This window comes from Anabrus simplex, chromosome 4 (assembly GCF_040414725.1).
Source record: "Anabrus simplex isolate iqAnaSimp1 chromosome 4, ASM4041472v1, whole genome shotgun sequence".
Lineage (NCBI taxonomy): Eukaryota > Metazoa > Arthropoda > Insecta > Orthoptera > Tettigoniidae > Anabrus > Anabrus simplex.
Window position 1 is genome coordinate 231,277,410 of NC_090268.1, and position 23,563 is coordinate 231,300,972.

General features: G+C 36.3%; 1 protein-coding gene across 1 annotated transcript in view; it reads left to right on the plus strand.

The window, feature by feature from the left end:
- The window catches only part of LOC136871810 (putative methyltransferase DDB_G0268948), a 149,933-nt gene extending 126,927 nt beyond the window's left edge, over positions 1-23,006 (plus strand). Inside the window, exons 6-7 of the mRNA XM_067145416.2 lie at positions 11,414-11,554; positions 22,193-23,006. Of these exons, the coding sequence (XP_067001517.2) occupies positions 11,414-11,554; positions 22,193-22,313 (262 nt within the window). The 3' untranslated portion in view covers positions 22,314-23,006. The remainder of the gene's footprint in view (positions 1-11,413; positions 11,555-22,192) is intronic.
- Positions 23,007-23,563: the final 557 nt, after the last annotated feature.

Genomic DNA, 23,563 nt, shown 5'->3' on the forward strand with positions numbered 1-23,563 from the left:
GCGGCCAGTATCCAGTAATCGGGAGATAGTGGGTTCGAGTCCCACTGTCGGCAGCCTTGAAGATGGTTTTCCGTGGTTTCCCATTTTCACACCAGGCAAATGTTGGGGCTGTACCATAATTAAGGCCACGGCCGCTTCCTTCCAACTCCTAGGCCTTTCCTATCCTCGTCGCCATAAGACCTATCTGTGTCAGTGCGACGTAAAGCAAATAGCAAAAAAGAAAAAAAAAAAGAGAGAGAGAGAGAGTCGGGAAACAGCATGCAAGAGACAGAGCGAGAGATTTGAAAGCGGGGAACTACCAAACAATGCCAGCCTGTCCTCTAACACGAAATATCCAGGTCTGGAATCATTTTAATTCAATCCTGGATATAAGTCACAGGACCATATTTCACTGATCCAAGAAGATAACAATTCCTTTTGATATTTTCAAAGTAGATTAAACCATAAAAATCATGTAACTGTGCCTGTTTTCTTAATTTCAACTTGTTTGGAATATCCGTTGAGAGGTAGCTGGCCGAACACAAAGTGAGCTAGTTGTATCTCGGGAATATACTGTAGGGTGTGTCCCTCTACTCACTCTATAAAAGAAGGAAGCATTAGTGCAACTGCCTCCAGTATTTCAGTGCCCGGCAGGAGCTAAGTGATGTTCGAGGAGTGTGTATTTTCAACGTGAACAACAAAGCCTATTGTATCAGTGATAGGGGAGACTTAGTAACGATTTGTATAAGCTCACCCGAGCAACATTTACTCTGTTAATACATGTTTGAACACAAGTTCACGCTGTGTAATAATTCCACTTGCGGCTAATGACGGCTAACCGCTGAGAAGGACTTGATTGGAACCGGGAAATATCCCTTAATTTGGTAAGTATCGTTTGACTGGACTAATGTCTCAATAGGGGATATTGTCGATTGTATCCTTACCAGGTTGCAACAGTAAATTCATGCACGAACGAAGTCGTGAAGAGAATTGAGATTGACAACCATTACCAGGTTACAGGGACACATCTGCAGTACATGGCCAAAGGCAGCACATCATGGGACCAGTAGGACTGAACCAGCAGACTCCTAAGTCTGTCAATAAGAACACTGTCATGAAATAAATTACACCAATGGAGCAGTTCCAAGGGTACTGCTAAGGGCAGAGATGAAGATAAAGATAAGTTGAACTGTTTATAAGCATGAAATGTAGTGATCAGATTCATATGTGGTCTTTTTGTTAAATGTAAATAGTAATTGTAATGTAAGCCATAGTGGCATTGGTTTATTTTCATTTATCTTGTAAATAAATGTTTGGGGCTGGATGCATGCTATACCCCAGTCTTATTTCAGTGTTATTTAGAGTTGGGATATGAGTGCTATGCGAGGATGTAGAGTGGTGTTTTATTTGTGTTGAGATATTTTCCCTCATGTCATGTAGACACTAAGGTATAAGCGATGTCGTGTTCATCAGTGCATATTGAAGGGAACTGAAACCTCCTGAGGATCGAACGGGAACTTAGAGATGAATTGAAACTAATCTATAGACAAGCTATGCATGGTATAGCATTATTGTATGTTTTTCAGCTGATGACGTGTGCAGAGAGCTATCCCTATCGTTGAATTTAGCGGGGGTCATTTACAAAAAGTGGCAGGCAAACCCCTATACAGTATATGCTCCAGACTTGAACCGGAGGCTATTAAATAAGAGGCCGTGATGAGCCATGACTATTGTGTGGAGGCCTAGAATTGGAGATGGCATTGTGGCCAAATTAATGAGTTGTACCTGGTTTGTGAGAGTGTGTACCCCAGACCAGATTTTATAATGAATGAGATATTTAATGGCCCATGAGCCGAGATGGTATTTCCACTGGACAAGTTTGTTTTCCAGGTAAAGAGCAAAATGTGTGTGTGTCCCATGGAAGGCCTGAGTGAAAGTTTACGCATAATACCGTTAACTTGGAAGGGTCGTATTTGGGATTGCTTGAGCCATGCAGACCAAGGTTGTGATTGTTTTGTCCCTCGCCAGGCAGCTGTATCTGCTTTGAAAACATGTAGCTAAGAATAGCCCGGTGTATTTGTGACTCTGACTGTCACGAGAACTTAACGATTCCTGCTCACTTCGATCCAGCAAAGGGTGATATTGATGTCTTTCTTTTTCAGAGGTGGTTTATTTGTGTTCATTGTTTATATGTGTCTTGTGTTTGTGATAGTGTTGTCATATATTTGTGTTGATTAGTGTTTCACAGTCCGTTGGCTGTAGTTGGATTGCGAGGTTTCCAAACCTGTCTTATGCCCATGATTCAAACTTTATATGCCCGGGTTCTTGACCCGTATACTTTGAATGACTTTTAGTGCCAAATTTGACATTGTAAATTTTCTTTGTTGCATATAATTTGGAGTTTTCATTGGGGTGTAATACTTGTTTGAATTTGAAATTTATGTTTTAGCCAGAATAAATTATGCTTTTACCTCCTTTATCATGCTGAGTTCTCATTCACAAATATATACTCTAGATCCTGTCCCGATCTCGTAGGATAATATTTGTTAGACATATGGGTTTTTTGGACGTACTACGCTGAGCTAAGCCATCTGGGATAGGGGAAAGGTGCAGTTCAAGTTTATTGCAAAGCTACTTAGTGAACAGCGTTTTAACCACCTTGTGGGTTACAGTGTTGTTTTATGTACTTTTTCGAGTTTATCGCAAAGCTACCTACTGATCAACGATTAGACATATTTTGGTCTATAGTGTTGTTTTAAGCAATTTTTTGAGTTTATCATGTAGCTACTTACTGAACAGTGATTTAAGTACTTTTTTATGGGTCACTTTATATTTTTATCGCAAAGCTATTTGCTGATCAGTAGGGATGAGAATTTGTCTATTTAATTCCTATGTACAGATATAAATGATATAAATCCATTTTAGGCTCTTTTAGCAATAATCCGTTGGTATTATTGTGCCTATAAATGCTTATTTAAGGGGTTCATGCCTATTTGGCATATAATTGCATATGTAATGCCTTTTGACAGTCTTTCAAAGAAGACCTCTTTTACATATGTGGATTTGGCCCTGATTTACAGCCGGATGCCCTCCCTGACACCAACCTTACGTGGAGGGATGTAATCACTATTGCATGTTTCTATGGTGGTTGGTAGTGGGGTGTGTTGTGTGAATATGAAGAGGACAGTGTTGGGACAAACACAAACGCCCAGTTCCTGAGCCAGAAGAATTAATCAGACGTGATTAAAATCCCTAGCCCAGCTGGGAATCGAACCTCGGACCCTCTGAACCAAAAGCCTCAACGCTGACCATTCAGTCAGGCAGTCGGACAAATAACCATAAACCTATAAAAATTTTAAAAATCTTGTTGCTCCTAAGAGCACTATAAATATTTAAGGAACAATATACTGTAAGTTTTTACTTTATAATGAAACCATAGAATTGACCTTGATGCCTTCAGGTACAGGTTAAGCAATGTGTCAACACTTGTCACCTTATTAAAAGGCAAAATCAAACTACTTCTTAAAAGGAGGAGAGAATTTTGGTAAGATAAACAGGAGCAGAGCTCATACTACCAACAGGCCACGAAATAAGTAGACTCCAAAATAGAATTAACAGTAAATTTAGAAAAAAGGCTGGCAACCAAAAATAGAATAGGGATACCGAACACATAAACTGGAAGGGAAAGTGAGAACAACACCAGAAAACTGTTAAATTAATTTAAATTTGGGAAATTAGTAGTTGCATTGAAGAAAGCTTGAATAAAGAAAATGAGGATTCACACTCATAATACCTGTAGAATCTTATAGTGATGTAAATAGAGATAACCCTACATTATTAAAATAGGAAGGATAACAGTTACTGGCCTAAATTTTACATTACAGAATCACTAAGGATCTCTGTCAGCCACTAGATTTAAGTTTTTTATGATGTTTTTGAACCTTGAAGCCTACCTTAAAATTGCCCCAGCAGATGACAAACGGAAGAAGACAGTGAATAAACGTGACAGGGCATTTTTATTGACTGCGAGCTGGACGCAGGTAGGGACAACTAAACGGAAACAAGCAGGTGTGTCAAGCCTTAAATGTTACAATTCTAGCTAAGAGTTTAAAATTAACTCCTAGGTGGCCACACACAGCAGTACCTATGGGCAGGCTAAGGAAACTGAACCACTAGCAATATCATCTTAACAGAGTTCCATGTTTCACCACTAGATAACACTAAGGCAAAATGTTTAAAGAATTGTCTAACACCAGGGGTCCTCTTTTTCATGTTGTTGTTATTGTTATTATTATTATCATCATCATCATCATCATCATTATTATTATTATTATTATTATTATTATTATTATTATTATTATTATTATTATTATTATTATTATTATTATTGTTATTATTACCGTGTTTTGGAGAATTGCAGAAAGAGGTGAAAGAAGGTGCTGGGTAGAATGGGTGTATCTATGATATCAAAAATTAAATGAAAACTTCAAAACAAAGGTTATATTTCTCCTTAAATCACAAACTTAACAACTTTTCACTTAGTGAAATAACAATGACAAATTTGGGGATTGAAATAGAGAACCCCAGAATAGTGAACTTAACAATTTTGGGCTTCAAGCCTTTAGTTTACACATTTACAATTTCAAAAGTGGTATTATTTCGACCAAGATAGAAACATCCCAAATTCAAGAGCATTTTGCTCCAAAAGTTACAATCTCTAGCCTCCCTGACGCACTCCTCACTATTACAGAAAACTTAGAAAAGAGCTTACATGCTCTACAAGATTAACCACATTTTAACAGCCCGCTTCATGCAACATTACACCGAATTGTACGATCTCTGGCCTCTCTAGGCACAATTTACATTTTCTTTTACACAGGGGTATCTATTACCCAACCTACTGGGCCTTTGTGGTAAAAGGACAGGTTAAATTAATGGCCCTAACACAAACTGAATGGAGACGTACACTTGCGCTCCTAGATAATAAAACATAAAATACTAACTGGGCTCTCGGCCTGTTGATACAGGGCTAATCCCAAGCTACTGAGGCGACTCGAAAGAAGGTTAAGTTAAGACATTACAGGAAAGAAAAACAGTTACGAAATCATAGTCACCTCAAACCAAAGAAGGGGAACTCGAGATGGTAACGCACTCTCTATCCCCGATTTACAGTTAAGACTTTATGAAATATTACATTAGCTGAAAGAAAATTTACATTTAAAAAAAGGTTGGTTACATAGTTAGAAATTTGAACCTTCCCCTCGTATAAGTCTGCGGAGGTAGCTACAGAAAAATAAGACTGATGGTCATTACCTTGGCTGGTGGTCGGCCTGGCGAAGAATGAGGCGCCCCGCCTCCTGCCTTAACACACACTCTCTCAGAAATACAGCGATCAAGAGACAAGGAAACTTGAAAGGCTGCAACTTATATACCCGAAGGGAAGGTTCGAGAGGATTCTGAACTAATCTGGACACACCCTCTCAATTTTTATTGGACAATTCAAAAAGCGACAAGAAGCCTGTGATAGGCTGAAAAATAATTACAGAAATTTCTAATTGGCCAGATTCAGAACTGGCGTAATGAAAAAGAAGTGTTACCAACACAAAAATAAATGACCATTGATTCAGTTATGAAACCCTAGAAACACAAAACTTCTTTAAATTACAAGTTCTTCCACCTTGCACCAGAGTGCATGACCATAGTTTTTTGTAATGACATCTATAGCGAAATGTCCAAACTTCTTGATGTATACCAAAGCAGAACAAAATAAATCCAATCAGTTTAGGAAACATAGAAACGACAAACTTCTCAATTATTCAGTAGTGACATCTTCTGATTAATGTCCCAACTTTATGCCATAGCAGTTTCACGTTTTGTTGGATAGAGTTGATTAAGGTGCTTCTTTTGAATGAGCGGAGTTGAGGTGTACCTCCCAGTACAATTATTATTATTATTATTATTATTATTATTATTATTATTATTATTATTATTATTATTATTATTATTATTATTATTATTATTATAAAAAATTTACTATTCTCTCTGGAATTACCTACTGCTACATAACCCCACATTTCAGCCATGGCGCAACGCTCATCAAACGCCATAGGGATTATGAGAAAGGTAAACCAACAAAATATGAAAACATGTACCAAACACAGAAATAAACTTACCCAGAAAGAAAAGACTTCATTGGGAAGAGAGCTGAAAACCCACCCCATAAAAAAGAGGAACGGGATCACCAGGATAATGCAGAGTTAACTGCTGAATGATACACATGTACATTTTAAAAATTAAAATTATAATTTAGGAATGTACAGTATATAAAAGAAAATTACCTTGTGTGATTATAAGGAATAATTCAATAAATAAAAGAAAGTATAATTAACAAAATTAAAATTTGGTAACTGAAAATTATATGAAAAGATTTAGCAAAATAAAAAAATTGATGCACCAACATACTTAATTTACCGTAATTAAATAAAATTTGTTTTCAGAATATTATTGTGATTTCATAAATTTAAGTCTTTAAGAAAAATATTATCTTGGGTGAATTAGCGAAAAAATTTATCGTAGATCCCGGTGGAGGGATAAACACACAGGAAAAAACGTAACATTAAGCATAGATCAAATGAAGCAGCACAATAAAATAAGAGGGTAAGGACTACCCTGAAATTAAAATATCAACTCATGAAAACCAACCAAGAAAGATCAATAACAGATCCAAAAACAAACACAAAATATTATATCTGAAGGATCAGTAAACAGGCAAAATACCGTAATATCATATGTATGGAGAAATAATGAACATTTATCCAAGTACCAACTCACCAATCCATCCATCCATACCACTGAGCATTAACACAACAATCCCAAGCAAAAACAAAAACAAATCAGCATCCCCACGTGAGAAAAAAGGAAAGTCAAGGTCGAGGAACAAAACCGCAAATGACACAAGCAAGCAGCATGGAGGGGGGAACTACAACAATGCAAGAACAAAGAAAGAAATTAAACGCGTGAAGCAATCCACTAGCACCACGATAAATCCCCACGTAATTACAATAATTAAATAAAATTTCACTCTTTTCAGTGGAATGACAATGTTTAATAGTTAAGATCTTGCAATAGATTAAAGAATAATATCTTGAATTCCTAGAGAGATTAAAAATAACAAGACAAAGCAAATGGTGATTTACACAGCACATGTGATCAACACGAGACAAGTTACGGTATCAACATAAGGGAATAATTATTAATAAAACCAACAGGGAAGGAAGAAAAGATGAAAACCAAAATGTATGAGAGCGAGGGATACCATCTCCAAATATATACATATATAAAATAATTGAAACTCCGAGCTTAAAAGTAATAATTCAAGGAAATCATGGATAAAGAAGCAAAATGATAATAAGGGAGAAAAGGAAAATTTAGGTAAGTGGCATAAGTTTTATATCTCAGTCCACAACAATGGACATAGGGATTTTAAAACCAACAAAATGGCACTCAAACAGTGTTACAGAGAGAAAAACACCAAATAATCATCTCACTACATATACCGGAAAAAGAATAAAAATGACACAATAAGATAAAATTACATGACCAAAAATATTAAATACACAAGTACTTACACAGAATGGGAAGATGTAATTCGCCATAACTTACCACATGCAGTCCACATGCACTGCCAATACACACAACTATAAACAAAAATTAAATTTACATAACAACATAATTGTGTAGATCCTACATTTTTCTTAACCACTATCCCTCACAGGGATGTTAGAGTAAGTGTTAACTGACTCCTGTCAGTCTGAGCTTCATTTTTACAGTCAGCCGCCGAGACATGACACGATAACGTCTGCTCTCCACTGAGTTCAATGACAGACAGTTACCACCTCAAGCAAGCGTACACACAAACATTTTATTAATTTGAACCGGGCGAATTACGTGCATTCTGGCGGAAGTGTTTGCATTAACTCACACTAGGGATGAGTAAGCTTTTTCATTACCATATGGCGTGAGAGTCCACAGTAAGTCACATGCGGCACTCAGAAGCCACGAACCAATGAGCTGCTCACAAATAAGACTTGAGCAAAGTAATACCAGGCATAGGGGTAAGCTTTATGCGAGCAGAATGAAATGAAATCAATGTCCAAATACATCTTGAAATGCAATAAATGTAGATATGCCGTCTGGAGACATAAACTGAATACAGTACGTAGTGGGTTGCTCACAGTTGAGGAGCGTTATCTTTTCATAAAGATATTGATGAACCTAAATGATTAAAAATGACAGGCGACTGTAGGCAGATGTGCAGTTTCTACCAAACTGGGTACACATATGACTTAATACTATCTGGAGAGAAGAACTGTGGGGGTAAGGCACTTCTAGCACCTCTACGGTTGGGGGTTGGGAGAGAGTGACATGTAAAAATATATTTTTAAACTACCAATATTAGAGTTGAATACATACTTTTTGAGAATGCTGAGATGAATTGTGACAATTGGCATGGCTGTCAGAGGGGATGAAAAATAAATTTCTAAAATGACAGAGATTAGCGCTGAATCCACAGTTTTCAGGTTTGCTAGGCTGATCGGTGTCAGTCCCAATGATAGTTGGAATCATGTACATCATATCTATAGCACAACACGTAAATACATACAGTTATCACTTATTTTTATTATTTATTTGAAAGGATCAGCTACTTCCTAGAGAAACTTCCACATGAAACAAAATAATCTAAAACTAAAAAATAGTTAATATCAATCAGCGTCGCAATAAAGAAATGACAAAAATTCACCTCACACATAATAAACACATAATACAAATCCTAAAATTAAACATTAAAATACAGTATGAGCAGCGCATGGAGCAATTTCATATCAAGATACATTATCTGACTGCAAAGCAGCATCGGTCATCGTCGTCTTGGTATGTGATTCAATTAAGTAGAGTGAAGAGTGGGAAATCTTTCAGATGTGTGTGATCATTGAGGTTATTCTGGTTAGCTTTTTTCACAATGCGAATTTCTATTGCCTTGTCTAAGTGTAAGGATTTTCTATTATTTTTTATGTGTAATATTTTAAGATCTGTGTTAATGTCTTTGAAGTGGTGGGTGTTATCATATACATATGTTTGCAGAAGACTGAGTATCTGTTGTGTCTAACTATATTTTTATATTCTTTTTTTGACCAGTGTATGGGGCATTACAATTTGGTTCTAGGTATTTGAGTTCATATTTTCCTGATTTGGAGAAATAATCTTTTTTTTTTTTATATAGATTGCATTTATTAATTATTTTTGGATTGTGTAGTTTGTTCTTATGCTAGTATTAAACTTTGCTTTTTGAATATCTTAGCTCATTAGTACTTTTTTTAAAATGATATTAAGAACTACATATTGTATCATTCTTGGTTGAAGGTTTTGTAGTTTTTGTTGTAGTTTTTTTCATTTTTTAATAGCCTGTCTACTGTGTTAGGTGGATGGTTGTTTTCTACCATGATTTGTTTTAGTATGTGTATTTCATTGTTAAAATTCTGCTATTTTTCATTCGGTTTGATTCTCAGCCGGGCTGAGGATTTTAACTGTGTGTGGTTAATTCCTCTGATTTGGGGACTGGGTATTTGTGTTAATTTTAATACACTTCTCTTCATATACGTCAACACGCCATACACCACAACTGTTGACCCTGGGGGCAGTGTTTTTGACCGAATCCTTGTGCTCATGGTACGCTATTGATATGGTGACCCTTGGAAAGTACACTGCCTGCACGACTTCAGAGATACAGTGGCCCATATATCTGGCACTAGCAATCTGGCCACGATTAAATGCATTGTGGTCTTGGTTATTACTCATCTTGTAATCAACTGTTATTCATCCAGCCTGTACGAGGACTAACGTCCTCGCTGTTACATGCTACGTGCGCCCCGCTAATATGTTTGCCACCCGATGCACAGTGCCATTTCCCCATTATGGCAGCTATCTATAATTCAATTGCTCAGAGTTTCTTATGTTTTAATATTTTTAAACTTTTTTTAAATATTTCTCTTGAATTTCTTGATACACTATGGTGACTTGTGAATTACATTAATTTTCATGTCTGATATATACAGTTGAACCTGCGCTAACGGACACCTTTATTGAGCGGACACCTCTCTATACGGACATTTTTTCACGGAACCGATTTTATTTTATATAAGACGTGTTAAATAAACCTCATTTAAGCGGACACCTTTGAATTCCGGACAGCGGACATCGCCATTAGTCTCGTCAACTTGTCTTAGGCAGACACTTTACGCGTTCCAGGACACTTTCTTTACACAGGACTATGCCATTCTTTCTTTTAATATCATTCTGCAGACATACAGATGTTTGTACTATTTCGAGTCCAAGGAAAAGAGAGATGAAACATACGTAGGAATGCCGAAGTAGCTGTGAAGTTAATTGTTCTGTACAGGGCTCTTTCCAAACATTTCGTCAGGATCATCTTGTGTCCTAATTAGCGTACATTCTGAGAATTCTAGTTGCCCGGGAATGCTACCAGTGACTGCCTACTCACAAGTTACCATGGGATTTTTCAGCATTCATAACTCAGATTTTCACTGGTAAGATCGAGATCAGGTAATTCAGTTGAACTTGAAAAGGAAAATACTTTCATGTGCTGATTGTTGAGGCAGAAATACCATAGCATTTCAATCGCCCATTAAACATGAGTAAGGACGAGCGTGTTTAGATCTCGAGACGAGGAAAATGCAGTACAAAAGAACTTTCAGTGAGAAAAGCTCCCTGAAATTTAAACTGTGGGAAAACACAATTGTAAAAAAATAAAAATGACATTTTAAGTGGGTAGGAGGAAAACAGAAATAGAGGGATGAAATGAAAGAGGGGTCAGTTTTCGCAGAGGTGAACATTGCGGTATATTATTTGTTCAAATGTGTTTGAGGAAATAAATCATGAGTGAGTGGGCCAATGTTACAAGAAAAAGCGCAAGAAATTGCAAATAACCTGAAAGCTAGATTAACTGATAAAGAATTTGTGTGTCATGCTGGGTCGTTATTCCCTTTTCTTGAGTAGTGCACTAAAGAAAAATGTGCTAAATTTGCACACCTGGCTGAATGATTGCTTCCCGAAGCTGTAATGAATGTAAAGGCTGTAAAATCGCTTATAATATCTCCCAGGAAAATATGTAGTTAGATATTATTTATAATAATCAAAATAAATATGTATGCTTACATTTAAGGTGAATGTTCTTTGCCGTTAAAATTTAAATTAATTTTTACAACCTTGTTTTAGTGGACACCTCTCATAATAGGCATTTTTCCACGAAACAGACAGTGTCTGCAGAAGAGAGGTTCAACTGTATATCTTTTTATGAAGGATGAATATTGTTAATTTGATCCCTCTCTTATTAAGATCTGTGTGTTGCATTTTTCAGGGATGACTCCATCTACATTGAAAGAAAAGCTGCTTTATCTGATTTGATAGGATATATGAGCAGTTGGTCAACATTTCAAAATTTTCAAAAGCAAGAAGGAGAAGAGAGAGCCTCATGTGTTCTACAGGATTTGGAAAAAGAGTTAGTGATGAGTATATATATTTATATAGGACTTTTATCTGTTAACACTAATGAAAAATTATTTTGATTGATTGATTGATTGATTGATTGATTGATTGATTGATTGATTGATTGATTGATTGATTGATTGATTGATTGATTGATTGATTGATTGATTGATTGATTGATTGATTGATTGATTGATTGATTGATTGATTGATTGATTGATTGATTGATTGATTGATTGATTGATTGATTGATTGATTGATTGATTGATTGATTGATTGATTGATTGATTGATTGATTGATTGATTGATTGATTGATTGATTGATTGATTGATTGATTGATTGATTGATTGATTGATTGATTGATTGATTGATTGATTGATTGATTGATTGATTGATTGATTGATTGATTGATTGATTGATTGATTGATTGATTGATTGATTGATTGATTGATTGATTGATTGATTGATTGATTGATTGATTGATTGATTGATTGATTGATTGATTGATTGATTGATTGATTGATTGATTGATTGATTGATTGATTGATTGATTGATTGATTGATTGATTGATTGATTGATTGATTGATTGATTGATTGATTGATTGATTGATTGATTGATTGATTGATTGATTGATTGATTGATTGATTGATTGATTGATTGATTGATTGATTGATTGATTGATTGATTGATTGATTGATTGATTGATTGATTGATTGATTGATTGATTGATTGATTGATTGATTGATTGATTGATTGATTGATTGATTGATTGATTGATTGATTGATTGATTGATTGATTGATTGATTGATTGATTGATTGATTGATTGATTGATTGATTGATTGATTGATTGATTGATTGATTGATTGATTGATTGATTGATTGATTGATTGATTGATTGATTGATTGATTGATTGATTGATTGATTGATTGATTGATTGATTGATTGATTGATTGATTGATTGATTGATTGATTGATTGATTGATTGATTGATTGATTGATTGATTGATTGATTGATTGATTGATTGATTGATTGATTGATTGATTGATTGATTGATTGATTGATTGATTGATTGATTGATTGATTGATTGATTGATTGATTGATTGATTGATTGATTGATTGATTGATTGATTGATTGATTGATTGTGATATGAGTGCAACCAGTCATCAGTTCACCACAGTCGAACAAGACCTCACCATTTTATGTTAAAACAAACAAAGACAGCCATTTAAACACACTATAAAATACATATTTATTTAGTTCAACTCAGTAATCAGGACAATAACCTCAATGACAAAATAAAAAATAAGAACCACTTATATGACAGAATTTGGAAACATTGGGTACAGAAAAGGATAATGTTAAAGAACGAATCCACACAAGTCTCTTTCATCCCCACTATCCATTTCTGCTATCCCCCCACCATCTATACCCCTTGAAACCGTGGCCGCAAGCGATACACCTCTCACCTTCTGCTTTTACCTCCCGTATCCAAGGAGCAAGCTCCAGAATGAACATACCATTACTTCACCAGACAGAAAGCCACACTTGCTGCAACAAGATCTCTCCAAGAACAGCAATAGATGACAACCACCATAAGAAGGTGAGACACCATTTCTTAAAACACAAAATTTCCTTGAGCATTTCTAATAGACATTCTTATTTTTTTAAGAACTTTTTATTTTGTTATATACTGAAGAAAGGTAATAAATAATCCTAACACAGAAGTACTCAGCTTCACAGATGCCTCTAAACAACAAATACCCAAGATGTTCAGTTTTAGCAAAACTTATTTTAACAAAGAAAAGCAGCTGAGGAAGCATTCTTCAAACCAAGACACAATATTGACACAAGATTTCAGAAAAAAATTTCATAAGAGGACAGTTAAGTGACATAGAAAACTATTTTAAAAGAACCAAAGAGTTGAATGGCAACTTTAAGACCAAATCAAGAGTTAGGAAGTGTTTTACAGATAAGCATATTAAAACTTCCTTTCCCCAACTTGCAGTTTCCCATTCAACTCCCCCACCCCCCACCCATTTCTCCCTCCCCCTTTTTTGAATAGTTTCACTTTAAGTATAATTAAGGTACTATATTTTAAGATGGCTTTTAATGAAGAATATAATTCTTTGTATACATTTCTTTACCTAAGCAATTAAAAAAAGTAGCTGAAGATGTTTCTAAGGAATGAAACATGTACTACTAGTTAGCTTGTTTTAAGCAAATATACAGTATTGAAAAGGTGGAAATTCTCACTTTTATTTTATTCTCATTACACTACTGTTTTATTAAATTTTTCAATTATTTTTTACATAATTTATTGAAAACCACCTATTCAATTTTGTCGGAAATCACCCAGATCAACTCGGGCAGCTTCCCTTTGGATCTCTTCTAGCTCATGTATCAAGTAATCCTGGTGTGGATCTCACACACTGGGACCATACCGTACTCTAATTGGGATCTTACCAGAGACTTATGCACTCTTTCCTTTACATCCTTACTACAATCCTCAAATACCGTCATAACTATACTCATACATTTGGAACCATTAGGTACAGAAAATAATAATGTAAAAGGAAAAACCTACAAAAGTTTATTTTCTCCCAAGTATCTATGTCTCCTATCCCCCCCACCTCTACAGCCCTTGAAACCGTTGTCTGCAATTTCTAGAATTCTTTTATTTTATATTCATTTATATCCTAAAGGCAACATATTTTTTTTCAAATTCAGCCTGTCCGTCACAGAATTGAGATACTTTTTCCTCTGCCTTCCCTTCTTACCCAGAACTTTTCCTTCCATCATAGAGTGAGGAATGTGTTATTCGAAGTGTGTGGCCAAGGAATTTGGTTTTCCTCTGTTCTATAGTGTTGATCACTTCCCTTGTTTCATCTATTTCCTTAAGGACCCTATTGTTTGACATTTTTCTCTGGCCAGCTAATTTTCAGCATCCTTCTCCATATCCACATTTCCATTGTTTCCAGGCATTTTATATCCTGTTTTGCTAAGACCCATGTTTTGCAACCATACAACCGAACACTCCACACAAACACTATGAAAAATTCTTTCGTAATTTTAATGTTAATGTTCCTGCTTGTCAGAAGCTGATTCTTATTATTGAAGGCTTGTTTAGCTAGAGCAGTCCTCTCCTGATTTCTGTGGTGCACCTGTTGTCCTGAGTGATAATGCTTCCCAAGTAGCAAAATTGACTTAGTTGTTGTACAGTTTCATCACCTATCTCAATGTTTATTGGTATATCCTCAGTTGATTTCTTGACAACTAATACTTTTGTTTTCGAGGTGTTTAGTTTCAATTTTGATTCTTGTAGTGTTGATTTTAAAACTCATAGCATTTTACTTATTTCCCTCTTTGAATCTGCAATTAATGCAATGTCATTGGCAAACCTTAACTGTGGATTTCTTGTCCGTTAATTTTAATTCCTTTTGTTTTTTGCCTAAGTTTTGATATGCCTCCTCAATGAACATGTTGAACAAAAATGGAGATAGCACACAACCTTGTCTCACTCCCCTTGTAATGGATGCTGTCTTAACATTACCATTAATTTCTATTGTTGTGCTTTGATTTTTGTACAGGAGTAAAATTCTTCTGTTCCTCCAGTCCAGTCCTATATTTTTCATGTTCTTAAAGAGTTGTTTCCAGTTTACTTTGTCAAAGGCTTTCTCTATATCCACAAATGCAATGTATGTTTTCCTGTTAACACTCAGTCTTCTTTCTAGAATAGTTCTTAATGCTAGGAGAGCTTCTCTTGTTCCCTTCCGTATTGTAAAACCAAACTGATCCTGCGATGTATATTGTTCAATTTTCTTTTTAATCCTGTTCTTAATTACATTAAGCAGTATTTTGGATGCGTGTGATAGCAGTGTTAGTGTTCTATAGTTGGAACAGTCGGTAACATTTCCTTTCTTTGGTAAAGTAACTGTCCTACTCTTAGTAACGTCTCCAGGATTTTTGCCATTGTAATAGCATCTTGCAATGATAGTATACAGTTGTTGTTTCATTCTTTCTCCTGTTCCCTTAAGAAGTTCTGCTGGTATGTCGCCCAGTCTAGTTGCTTTCTTGTCCTTTAATTGTTTTAGTGCTAGGTCAAATTCTTCCCATGTGATTATTGGGCCTATATTGTCTTCTTCCACCATCTGTTCAGGTTCAAGATAGTCTGGAATTGCCATTACTTCTTCATCCCAGTACAGGTTTTCAAGATATTCCTTCCAGCGTTCTGTGATATCTTCACTATCAATAAGTAGTTGCTCATTCTTATCCTTTATAACTGAACTTCTTGTTTTGGGTTTATATTGGAGTGATTTGATTATGCCATATGTTCTATCTGTTCTTCCTCCTATTATATAATTATCTATAGTCTGCGTAATTACTTTCATCCCTACTTATTTTGCCTCCCTACATTTTGTCACAATGAAATTCTTTGTTTTTCTGTACTGATCTTGGCTTACTGCTGTGTTTATCTTCTTATATTGGTTTTGTTTCTGAATGAGGTCTAATATCTCTTCTGTAATCCATGGTTTTCTCGGCTCTTGTCATCTATTCCCTAAAGTTCTATGTGCTATCTCAGAGATTCCTTGTTTCATCATTTCCCACTCCATCTTACAATAATTGGATTACATGAGTGCATTTGTATCCTCTGCATATTTCTGTTTAATCTGTCCATTTTGCAATCTGTTTAAATCCCATCTGACTTTCTTCCTTCTGATTATCTTTTTAAATCTGAAATTGCATTTTGCCATAACAAGTGAATGATCACTGTCCACTTTAATGCCAGGGTAGCTGTGGCTTGATTTGATTTGATTTGATTTCTATACCTAGCTTTAACTAATATGAAATCAGTTTGGTATCTTTACATGCCTTTGGGACTTTTCCAGGTATATTGTCTTCTCAAAAGCACTTCAAACATGGTGTTAGTTATTACTATATCATAATGTTCACAAAAATCTAGTAGCCTTTCACCTCAGGTGTTTCTCTTTCCCAGTCCAAATTTCCCTATTCCCATTCTGTCTGGTTTTAAGCCCACCACAGCATTGAAATCTCCCATAACCATCAGATTTCCCTTGTCATCACTTAGTTTTAGTAGCTCATCAAGACACTCATACAGCTCTTCAACCTCATCTTCATTATTGTTCGATGTTGGAAAGTACACTTGTATAATGGTCATATCCCTAGGTTTTGCTTTGATCTCCACCATCAGTATTCTGTCATTTACATGATAGGTGTTCTCGATATTCTTTGCCCAGTTCTTCCCAAGAATTAGTCCCACACTGTATTGACCAGGTATTGTTCCTCCGCTATAGATGATCCTAAATGCATCACTAATGAAATCACCATTTCCTTGCCATCGTGTTTCACAAAGTCCTAAAATATCAACATTATTAACTTCCATCACTCTTTTTACCTCTTCTAACTTCCCAGGTGTCATTAGTGTTTTGACATTCTACATTGCGATACTCATTTGTTTTACCTGTCCTTGCAAGGATTTCGCTGACTGACGATCTGGGAAGCCTTCCAAGTCTGTATTCCCCTGCCGGATCTTGAGTTCTGATGCTCAGGATCAGTAATCGTTTGTTCAAGTAGAGACGATTGCATGGTTGCATTACAAGAGATAATAATGCAATGGTTTCCCGTTGCCTTCTGCATCCCAATGCCATTGACCAAAGCAAGTTTGTTCATCTGCCTTTAGGGGCAATTTCTCACCCCATGGGCAATAGGGTGCCCGGAACCTCCACCCACTCATCCATCCTCTGAAGAGAGTGTTGGCACTTGGCAGAGGGATCTCCTTATACCGGGAGACACTCTGTCCCATCATTCATTAGCCACCTGTATATAATAACATTGTCATTATGTACATTTGTTGCCCCCTCTCGACCATGAGGAGCTGAATGCCTGGATTTCCCCATCATTGTAACTAGGACCATAGAGGCATTTCCTAGTTCCTCAGGTTCATAAGAGAGGTATTTTATATTAAATTATGAAAATCTACTAACGTATGCTTTTTAAGCTTGTTTTTAGTAATTCAGCAAACATTTTAGAATGTGTCAGATTTTTCTCTGGTGAGATAAAAGAATGAATAAATTAACAAATATATGCATGAAAGAGAGGCCTTGGACTTGTGAAGATGATTATTGCCCTTTGGTTTGGCCTGTAGATATTGAAGTCCTCATGGTCAACATGACAGTTGGGTGCCGAGTGATATTATGCGTTTAAATACAGAGGGAGATCTTTTCATGACAAATATGCTATATTTTCCAAACATGAGGTACATGATAAGTTCAGTATGTATATTTGAAAACCTGTGTCACACACTACTGAATGCTACTGACAGAAGGTGTTTGTGTGCATTGGTGGGTATTTAACATATTCGATACCAGCCACTCAGCCAACCATTTAACACGTTCCCTGCGGCAGTGAATTTCGATGACTTAATGTTACGTCGTATCGGCCCACCGGTGACCCGATGCTGCCTTTAGATATTATCGGTTCGGGTCACCGGTGACCTGACGAATTTGACTTTGTTTACTCCCTAGTATGACATCCTAAACCATGCATGTGCACTTTTTGTGTGCGTTATTGTTGAGGAGACATTCCAGCGTATTTACCTGTGCCACAGTGTTCCGATTCAACAATTGTGTGAAACAGAAATGATCCCGGAAGTAATTGGGTCACCGGTGGGCCGATCAGAACTAGCAGTATGCCTCGATCCTTTACTTCCATTGGAACAATATGTTGTCGATTAGTTAACGGAAATTCGTAACTAGGACGTAGTTACTCACTTCGCAATTCTGAGAAGTTCGCACCGACGGATAAGAGTAACATATTTCGGGGCACCTGGTGGCCCGAACCGCACGGAACGTGATATAAGCCTACCCCAGTGTTGTCCTAACCCTCTTTCTTTTCCATGCCACCGGTGTGTCAGAATGTGAAAGCTCCATACCTAAAAAGGACGTGAAATTGCTTGTAAATATTATATTCGGAAGATAATAAATATATCAATAACTACTCCAGTAACCTCTATAGGTAATGTAGAAAGCAGATATCAGAAGGGTTACTCCTTAAACAACAATCTACCATCTGCGGGAAGCAACACTCTAGGCTTCATTCACCGTAACCGCGCTAAGCGATTCCCGCGTAAAAATATAGGTCAGACAACAATCGGGACTCAGGGTGACCCGAAGCGATATGAATGGAAGATGAAAAAAACTTCCTTCGGGTCACCGGTGGGCCGATCAAAACTAGCAGTATGCATCGATCCTTTACTTCAATCGGAACACTAGGTTGCCATTAGTTAACGGAAATTCGTAACTAGGACGTAGTTATTTACTTCGCAATTCTGGGAAGTTCGCACCGACGGAGAAGAGTAACATGTTTCGGGGCACATGGTGACCCGAACCGCACGGAACGTGTTAAATGACCCCGCACTTTTTGTGTTATACCTATGACAAACATTAATTCAAAAATCGTTTCCTAGTGAAGTTTCATTAAGAGCCTTGGCTTGCAACGGCAAGTGCTGCCCAGCCAAACGGCTTGCAGATATTGGAATGTCACGGGGTCAGCATGATGATATTCTTAGCCATATTGTGAGGCTTTGTTGATCAGCTCCATTGTCTCGTGTGTTAAACAGCTACTCATTTGATTTCATGAAGGTAATTGAACCACCTCGACAGGTTTCCACATCTGTATTATTGAATGTTTTGCAAAAGTTCGTGATGCTGTGCTAACTGCTTGACACACAATTACAGAGTTGTTTTTTCTTGATGTTCCCATCTAATCAATGCTATCAATACTAAATATTATTGATTAGGTGGGAATGTCAAGACAAAAAACTCTGTAATTGTGAGTCGAAAACCATCAATGCGGGAAAATGAAACTAATCACATGTGAAATTGCTTGGCTTGCGTAAAGATTTGCTTGTTTGCACACATTCTCGGAGAATTCTTCATTCAAGAATAAACTTACAAACTTAAATTGGGAGGTAGTACTTCATTTTCGTGTCATTTTCTGAATCACCTAATTCAGGGATGAGTAATGTTCATACCCAGAATCATCATTACAAAGAACATCTTGCATTTCCTCATCTTGTAGACTTTGTGTATAATAACACTATGTACCTGACACTATGGAATGTTTTCACTTGCACAGCACAGCACGCCGTACTGATGCCAGGAACTGCAATTCAATCAATCAATCAATCATACTGATCTGCATTTAGGGCAGTCGCCCAGGTGGCAGATTCCCTATCTGTTGCACCCTAGCCTTTTCCTAAATGATTTCAAAGAAATTGGAAATTTATTGAACATCTCCCTTGGTAAGTTATTCCAATCCCTAACTCCCCTTCCTATAAATGAATATTTGCCCCAGTTTGTCCTCTTGAATTCCAACTTTATCTTCATATTGTGATCTTTCCTACTTTTATAGACGCCATTCAAACCTATTCGTCTACTAATGTCATTCCACGCCATCTCTCCGCTGACAGCTCGGAACATACCACTTAGTCGAGCAGCTCTTCTTCTTTCTCTCAATTCTTCCCAACCCAAACATTGCAACATTTTTGTAATGCTACTCTTTTGTCGGAAATCACCCAGAACAAATCGAGCTGCTTTTCTTTGGATTTTTTCCAGTTCTTGAATCAGGTAATCCTGGTGAGGGTACCATACACTGGAACCATACTCTAGTTGGGGTCTTACCAGAGACTTATATGCACTCTCCTTTACATCCTTACTACAACCCCTAAACACCCTCATAACCATGTGCAGAGATCTGTACCCTTTATTTACAATCCCATTTATGTGATTACCCCAGTGAAGATCTTTCCTTATATTAACACCTAGATACTTACAATGATCCCCAAAAGGAACTTTCACCCCATCAACGCAGTAATTAAAACTGAGAGGACTTTTCCTATTTGTGAAACTCACAACCTGACTTTTAGCCCCGTTTATCAACATACCATTGCCTGCTGTCCATCTCACAACATTTTCGAGGTCACGTTGCAGTTGCTCACAATCTTGTAACTTATTTATCACTCTATAGAGAATAACATCATCCGCAAAAAGCCTTACCTCCGATTCCACTCCTTTACTCATATCATTTATATATATAAGAAAACATAAAGGTCCGATAACACTGCCCTGAGGAACTCCCCTCTCAACTGTTACAGGGTCAGACAAAGCTTCACCTACTCTAACTCTCTGAGATCTATTTTCTAGAAATATAGCAACCCATTCAGTCACTCTTTTGTCTAGTCCAGTTGCTTAGTGTAGAGGTAAGATAGGCACTCTTTACATGTTCCAGTCTGGGAAAGAACCACAGTACATGTGTTTGCTATGAGTAAAAGAATGTCCGTCCATTCAGCTGCTCTCTACTGTTATGTTATAAGAATCAAAAGGCACAAATTTTTACAAACATTGTCTGCTCATGATCTTGTCCAGCATTAGCTGGATACAACTTGCTACAACTTTCATCCGTCTTATGTCAGATACGGTACTGAACATGTTAACAGTGCATGAAATAGTTACATTGCTACCAGCCATGCTCCAAACTGGATGTAAAAATAGTTGAACAGGGGTCATAAGTATAATTGCAGTTTCCTGAGACAGAAATTCATGTCAGTGTCATGTTGAATTAAGAGAAGTTATGGATGATAAAACTTTGCCATATCAAACTTTATTACGGATAAAAAGAATATTTGCATATGTAAGTCCTGTGGTAAAATTTGAAAAGCCGGCAACAAAGCAATATTCGTTTGGAGAGTTAGGGATTGGAATAACTTAGCAATATTCATTTGGAGAGTTATGGATTGGAATAACTTACCAAGGGAGATGTTCAATAAATTTCCAATTTCTTTATCAGAAGATACAACAGAGTTGCCATGACTTAAGAAGCCTTCAGATGTAATTGCATAGCAACTGTAGAACTATCACAGAGTAGACATCCCATGTCTGCTCAAACAGAGAGTCAATGACCATTTTCAAAAAGGAAAAGTGCTTAACAGAAGACAGGCATCGGACTGTGCAGGAATTATCTAACACCCAGGTATTGCTTTCAGTCAGTCAATCAATCAATGCTGATCTGCATTTAGGTCAGTCACCCAGGTGGCAGATTCCCTACCTGTTGTTTCCTAGCCTTTCCTTAAATGATTGCAAAGAAATTGGAAATTTATTGAACATCTACCTTGGTAAGTTATTCCAATCCGTAAGTCTCTAAACGAATATTGCTTTGTTGCCGGTGTTTCAAATTTTACCACAGGACTTACATATGCCTACATATGGAAATATTCCTTTTATCCGTAATAAAATAATTATTTCTTGTTACTTATCTTACAATTACCCCTTGCCATTAGATCCTGTACCTGGAACCAATTTGTTGCTAGAGTTGAGAAGCTCATTCCAGAGGCCTTCCAATACTTGTAGTAGATTTACATTGCTGTTGCTTTATCAGAAGATACAACACAGTTTCCATGACTTAAGAAATGACCTTCATGTTAAAGAAAATCCATTGCATAAAAAGAATACTTATTGCATGTTAATGTATATCTTACATCTTTTTATATTAATGCTTGATGTATATCTTGAGTTTTTTTTAAATTGTTGAAGTATGATTAATGCAGTGCATATTTTCTTATTTCCAGGCTTTTAGATATGACTGAGCCCAGTAAGAAGCCGCAAGACATACAAATAATGATCATATATAAGTATTTTCTTCTTATGGCTAGAAAACCATTGAAAAAAATTGCTGAATCATTGCAATAGATATGCATGCTTATCTTTCATTCTGAGTAATTGACATATATATTGATCTTTTAATTACCACAAGGGCATAATCAAGAAAAGTTACAGTATCATAAATACTACATAATAGTGTAAGTTTTCATAATATATCATACTAGATAAAGCTGTTTAATACATGTATATCCTTCAACCCTTTTTTTTAAGGATCATATTAGATTGATCAGTTTATTGCAACGTTAACCGAAGTAGAAGAGTTCTGATCCTTTGAAAAATAAGGATTTCACCTGAAGAAAGAGAATGGTAATGAAATGCAAGAAAATAAAACACTACACACAACAGAAACCTAAAATTTTGTGGCAGGAAAGAATTTGATATGATTTGGTGAATATTTTATCAGACTTGTATATTGCTTTGTATATTGCTATTATTTGTTCACTTTTCTGGTCTAGTGGTTGCTTATTGGGATGTCAGTTTCTGGTGCTGTAACAATTTTGAGTTTGGTGTAAGGGTGTGGACTGAGTCAATGCAACAGTAACAGGCTTTGCTGCACTAACCTCTTTTACTTTCAGTAGTTTACCTCTCAGACCACTGAGATAATGTGGGTCAAATTTTTGTAGATTTGATGATTTGAAATTTTATACTTGTGATTCCTGATTTGTTCATCTAATTGCCATAAAAGTTATGGTAACACTGAAAAATAAAATAAAAGTAAAATATTGGTGTTTTAATTCCCTTCAGTTGTTCTTATACGTGAAAGAAGATATGTTTACATTTATAGAAACTGGCAGCAGCAACGAGCTTTGCTGCACTAATCACATAATCCAGGGGTCTTCAGATGGCAAACTCCGGTCCCTGATGCCTTTTATCCTGGATCTGCATGGTTTACATAATATTAAAAATAAGAAAGAAAACAAAGCACAATTAAAGACAGTTAAAGTAACTTAGTGAGTAATGTATAATGTACAACTTATACGTTCCCTGGCTTAAAACAGTATTTGCTCCATAAATGGCAGTACCGGTATTGAATTTTTAAGATATCAGAGTGAACAGATTACCCAGTTGCTCTACGTATGGCACTCAGTGTTTAATTTGTTTGTCTCTAGTCTTCGCTGCATCTTTAGTAGTTAGCTTTTGCTTGCTTTTCACACAAATTTAAAAATAATATCTTGTTTATACTCAGTAATTCCAGTATAATTGGTCTGTTATTGGAAATTATACATTTTCCAACGAACTCATTCTTGGTTGCCAGCATTTCACACCAGTGTGCCAAT